Source organism: Cephus cinctus, unplaced genomic scaffold, assembly GCF_000341935.2.
Source record: "Cephus cinctus unplaced genomic scaffold, Ccin1 Ccin1_scaffold0191, whole genome shotgun sequence".
Classification (NCBI taxonomy): domain Eukaryota; kingdom Metazoa; phylum Arthropoda; class Insecta; order Hymenoptera; family Cephidae; genus Cephus; species Cephus cinctus.
This window is the reverse complement of record NW_014332912.1, coordinates 320,030-326,329: the sequence shown is the minus strand read 5'-3', so window position 1 is coordinate 326,329 and position 6,300 is coordinate 320,030. Positions and strand designations below refer to the sequence as shown.

At 36.0% G+C, this 6,300-nt stretch overlaps 1 protein-coding gene across 1 annotated transcript; it reads left to right on the top strand.

Moving 5' to 3' along the window:
* The first annotated feature begins 2,045 nt into the window (after positions 1–2,045).
* Positions 2,046–5,934, top strand: LOC107264757 (SID1 transmembrane family member 1-like). Its single transcript, XM_015733354.2, has 10 exons — positions 2,046–2,467; positions 2,913–3,103; positions 3,184–3,482; positions 3,568–3,718; positions 3,791–3,874; positions 3,953–4,267; positions 4,381–4,930; positions 5,020–5,288; positions 5,375–5,584; positions 5,647–5,934. The coding sequence occupies exons 1-10, from the start codon at positions 2,389–2,391 to the stop codon at positions 5,932–5,934; spliced, it is 2,436 nt and encodes an 811-aa protein (XP_015588840.1). The 5' UTR covers positions 2,046–2,388.
* Positions 5,935–6,300: the final 366 nt, after the last annotated feature.

Here is a 6,300-nt window from a genome sequence, read left to right as displayed (position 1 = left end):
TTTGTATAATGATAATATAAGGTAGAGCGTGTGAAAAATAACGAATAATGTCGAACTTGATTAACATGAACTGTCATTTGAATAGAAGCGTAATAATCTAAGAAGAGTAATAATTTTATATATAATTTAATAATTAATTGGGTTCAATCGTAGTCGTTTTAAACAGTATCAAAGCATGCCTATGAACGTGTTTTAAAATTTTTAAACAGGATGCTTCACGCTACTGACTACAGTCTTCTGTTATTTGAAGTTTCATATTGAGTAATCCTGTGGCAGTGGTACTCAAATCGTTTGATCCACGTGTCCATCAGAGATGAGTATGTAGGGAGATGCATAACGCTACGGTTTTAGGCGATACCGACGATACCAAAAGCATGGCGCTAAATCGTAGCGACGGGTCCGGAAGTAGCAGCTATAAGGAAAGGAAAGGAAGGGTCCGGAAGTAGGATTTTGTCTTCATCCGTAAAATCTAAAAGTTTCTCTTTGAACCTTTCTTGGCCGTTTCAACGTTTAATTTACCAACGGGTTTCGGCATTCATTTTTTAATGTTCATTTTCGGCGCGATAAGAGGTAAAGAGTGAAAACCAATATTTCTTTGCATTTTTTTATGTAACTTTGAATTTTATTTGAATACACATTTGTTGCGCATTACGTTCATACATATGTTCAGGGTTCGATTGGACGAAAAACCTAGCTGCCCTGCATCGACTGGAAAGATGATTATCACCCGCGCGACTACAGCGGAATCTGTAACGTCGACAGAGTCGATGATCACAGAATCTTACTTCCGGATTCGCCGCAACGATTTAGCGCTATGATTTTGGTATCGCCTAAAACAGAGATGAATAGGGAGATGCACAACGCTACGATTTTCGGCGATACAAAAATCGTGGCGCTAAATCATAGCGGCGAGTCCGGAAGTAGGATATTGTGATCATCGCCTCCGTCGACAATACGAATCTCGTCGTAGCCGAGCTAAACGGGAACACGAACGCGTAGCTTGGCGGAAATCCTTAGAACGAGCCCGGGAACTATAGAACTTCTCAACAACTGTTGAAAAAGCCTATTGTTGAAATATTTTTACCCGACATCAATAAGTGCAACTTTGTGGGACATTTTTTACTGCTTTTCTATTCGGCTGAGTAGTATTTAAATTATTCAAAGCGCTACAGCGCAAACGGATCTCCAATCGAGTCGTTCTAGTACGTGTAAAAAGACTGTGCCAAGTACAGGAGTGCTGTGCATTTCTCTCACAAAAAATATTGAAATCATATTAATAATGCCAAGTACATAAGTCACTACATATCTGCTTATTATATGATCCAGCACTAGCCCACCATTTTAATTGTATTTTCAAAATTTCATATAATGTCTTCGCTATAATATAGCACATAGTATACTAGGTACTAAATAATATATTTTTAATATACGAATGAGTCAAATGTTTAGTAAATAATATTCCAGAGTCAACTGTAAGCACAACCGAAATCCGAACATTGACGACTGTTTCCGAAGGCAGCGCTCGGTGGTGAGTACACGTAAATTGGGATGGCTGCCTGTGACGCAGGGGACGTATCGGCTCGGGGCCTTCATTGTTCCTAGACCCATCCATCTAGTCTTACCTACGGGGGTATACTTGCTATACTTATAACTAACAGCTATTCTTAAACGACTATAAGTAAAGTTCAATTAATTCATATACTCATCTATTTACAACCTACGTACAAACAGTCTGATTCTTTAATTTTACTCAAAGAGACATTTCATTAGTATTAGAAATTTTCAAATTTGGTAAAAATATTTCAACAATAGGCTTTTTCAACAGTTGTTGAGAAGTTCTATAGTTCCCGGGCTCGTTCTAAGGATTTCTTTGGGAAACAGCGGTGAGTAGCGGAGAACCTCTGCCCGCCAAGCTACGCGTCCGTGTTCCCGTTTAGCTCGGCTACGACGGGATTCGTATTGTCGACGGAGGCGATGATCACAATGTCCTACTTCCGGACTCGCCGCTATGATTTAGCGCCATGATTTTAGTATCGTCGAAAATCGTAGCGTTGTGCATCTCCCTATTCATCTCTGCCTAAAACCGTAGCGTTTTGCATCTTCCTACTCAACTCTGATAAAGTGGCGGCCGTAGCCCAGTAGATAGGATAGCGAATTCACGACCAAAAGGTTGGAGGTTCGCACCCAGCTTCCAGCGGCATTCACCAATGGGTTTTCATATGAAAACTTAAATGAGTATTTATACGGATTTCGCCCAACACTGTTCGGATTCGGTGTATAAACTTTGTAGGTCCCCTCCTGCTGAGTTGAATAAGGCCCGTCTCGCAAGGTACATCGCCATCTATTGTCGAACTTCCAACCTTGATTTTTAGGACCAGTTACTGGCACATGTCCCCCATTGGGGATTCAGCCATAAGGAAAGGAAGGAAGGATCTCCCTATTCATCTTTGTTTCAATCCTCTTCTATGTGAGTGAATGTCATGTTCAGTCATGTTCTAATCATTGACTCACTGTTAAAATATACTTATTGGACTGAAATTTTATTAATTTGTAACAAAATTTAGTTATACATTAAATGAATCTATGAAAATTAATACAACGAATATCGTCTCATGGTAATTATATCGTATGACTATATTTCATGCCTTTAATTATTTTAAAGGGTATAATAACCTACTACTGTTACTTCATTCATATGATATTGTTTCAAACAATATTGCTGTGCGAGAGTCACATGATGCATATTTTTTTTATTTCTCCACGTGATAAAAAACATATACATATACGCAACTATTAAACATTGAATATTGTTAACGTTTTTATTCATTATTTTAATATCAGTTTGTTTGGATAAAATATATGCTTTGTTGTAAATATCGATCTTATATTTTCCTGTATTTCTCTTTATAAAGCAGATAAAAGCGACAAAATGCGTACAATTGTGGCATTGGTCACAGTGCCACTATTTATTGGATTTGCTGCAGTAATTGCATCAACACCTCCATCGCTAAATCCCATAGTTTATATAGGCACATATGATAAACTTTACAATTTGACTGTCAATAGCACTGTAGAATATGTTTTGTTATATATGGAAGATAATGTAAGTATTATACCAAGTTTCTGGTTGTGGATATCAAAATCATTAATTAGTACTTATCTTGAAATCTTTAAACAATGTAGGAATCTTCAACGGGAGCACGTATCAATGTGCAAAGCTTTGCAACCAATGATCTTCCGTTAATTGTGGTGGTTCGCCAAAAAAAGGGAATTTTGTCTTGGCAATTGCCACTGCTAGTACAAAATATTCATACCAAAACACTAGAGTACAATAAAACTGCCCGAACACTGTGTCCTACAAAGTATTATCAATATGGTCTATCAAACCAGACAGAATTTGTGACAGTTAGCATTTCTACTGCAAGCATTAGCAACATCTCTTTTAATTTAAATGTCTCTCATGTGGAAGATTTTTATATCGGGTTTGTAACAATCACTTATTCCTGCCATGTATTATTAATCCTGTTATAACTCATTGTTGTCTATTTTTATAACAATATAATTTAGACTCGGAGAAGAGAGAAAAGTTGTAATATCTCCAGCAGAGCCCATATACTATGGATATACGTTTTCTGATGATGTAGAAAGCTCATCCGTTGTAGTACAATTTGAATCTGATAGTGATGTCTGTATGACAGTTTCCATACAGAACACAACAGTAAATATTTAGTTGTACTTCAAAATTGAACAAACATTTCAAAATTAGTTTAACCATTATTTTTATTACTAGTGTCCTGTGTTTGATTTGGAACGAAATATTCAGTTCTCTGGATACTGGCAAACTGTCAGTCGAAAAGGTGGAATCACTGTACCGGTAACAATACAATTCTCAAATATAATAATCTTTAAAGAAGCTTCTTTCATATAACAGCATTGATATTTCTTTCTTTAGAAAGATGCATATCCATCTGGATTCTTTGTGGTGCTAGTCGTGAAAGGCGATGATACTGATTGTACTGGAGTCACATCGTTATTTACCTCCCGCCACAAAAATGTTACATTAACTATTAAACCCAGCATCACCAAAAAAGATTACATAGTAGCATCATCCATAGTCTTATCAATGTTTATGGGCTTCTGTATATTCTATATAATCGGAATTGCAGTTTTTCAAATTAGGGAAGGTCGAAAATTACGAGAGCAACTCTTGAGTGAGCATGACGATCAAGATGGGAATGAGCACATATATAGTCCATCAGTTACAGAGGTAAGTGCAATAGTTAAATAAAATCTTTTCCTCGTATATAATAAATTATTCCATCTTTGCAATATATAAATGCTATTGCCACAAGACTCATTAATAATTATTTATTTATTTAGACTGGTCCTAGTCAGTGGCCTTCGGTAGATGAAGATTCCTCGCTAGATGAAGACGATATTGATATACTAGAAGATGCCTTTGTTGATAAAGAAGTTATCCGTACAAAACTTGTTTTATCAGTTTGTGATTTGGCTAGGAAAGATCCAAAAATCTTAAGGCATAAGTCACACTTGTATCTCTACTATTTACTCACCGTTACGGTGTTCTATACTTTACCAGTGGTCCAATTAGTTATCACGTATCAGCGTGTTTTACACGTCACAGGAAATCAAGATTTATGCTATTATAATTTCCTATGCGCCCATCCATTGGGGGTACTGTCAGACTTCAATCATGTCTTCTCAAATTTTGGCTATGTTCTACTGGGTATGTTATTTATACTGATAACGTATGCAAAAGATAAAGCGGAACGTAACGTAGAGAGGAACAAAAGTTACGGAATACCACAGCACTATGGATTGTTTTATGCTATGGGAATAGCACTTATGATGGAAGGAATTTTATCAGGAAGTTATCACGTATGCCCAAATCATAGCAACTTCCAATTCGGTATGTAATAATCCATAATAATATCGTAATAAGAATAATCTTTTATGGTACTAGAGTTACTGTAAAGAAATATGTATTCTTAATTCTAGACACAAGTTTTATGTACATCATAGCTGTGCTCTGTATGGTAAAAATTTATCAAGCACGTCATCCCGATATAAATGCACGAGCGCCCGTGACTTTTGGAGTATTGGCGCTTACTTTATTCGTTGGTTTAATTGGTGTATTGAACGGCACCGATTATTTTTGGATCATATTTACAATAATACATTTGAGCGTTTGTCTTGCATTAACCGCTCAGATTTACTATATGGGTCGATGGCGACTAAACGGTGGAACAATTCGTCGTGTTATAATGGTAAAACTACAAATTAATTAAGCAACCAAGTAATATTAATGCCAATCATTAACAAATTACTTAAAAAGCATCGAATTATCTTTTAGACAATGAAACACGACGCACGTGCTGGTATAATCTATTTGCTACGTCCTATGTATTGTGGACGATTAATATTATTAATTATAGCAAATCTTTGCAACGTGGGTCTGGCCGTAGTTGGGAATATGCATCACGAAAAGGATTTCGCAACCTTCCTGTTGGCAATACTAATGTCGAACTTGATTCTATACACCTTTTTCTATATAATAATGAAGGTATGTAATTTTGTGGTAAATTCCTTATAAAAGTTTAAACTACATTTTTCCATTTTTTTCAGATATGCCACAAGGAACGAATATTAATTAAACCATTCATCTACATTTTTATATCCTGCCTAACTTGGGCTGCAGCTCTATACTTCTTTATTCGCAAATCAATATCCTGGGCCCTTACGCCTGCACAATCTCGAATTTATAATAAACCTTGCGAGTTGCTTAACTTCTTTGATTCGCATGACATTTGGCACTTTGTTTCTGCGTTGGCCATGTTCTTTTCATTTATGGTACTACTGACATTAGATGACGACCTCGTCGACGTGCATCGAAGTCAAATTCCAGTCTTTTAGATATAATTATTTTTACACTCTCTATAATACAATTGTTATACGTATTATTGAATTGAATAATTGTACACAGAATATGTTCCGAATCAGAGTGCATTTATAAATGCACTCGTTCGAAGGATTAGCTTCGTAGAGGATATATCGTTTTTACTAAAGCTTTATATCATTGTACATATAACATAGACGTGTAAATCAAATGTAAGACTTCGTTATAAACCTGTTATTTTCGTTCTTATATAACGATATACGTGCTGCATTGAGATTTCACGTCTTCGGCTGTGAGAATTTCTAGAAGAAAGTTGTATTGCATTGCGATGTTTTATATTCAGCAGTCTGCATATATAAAATTTGTACTAATTCGTGTTAATT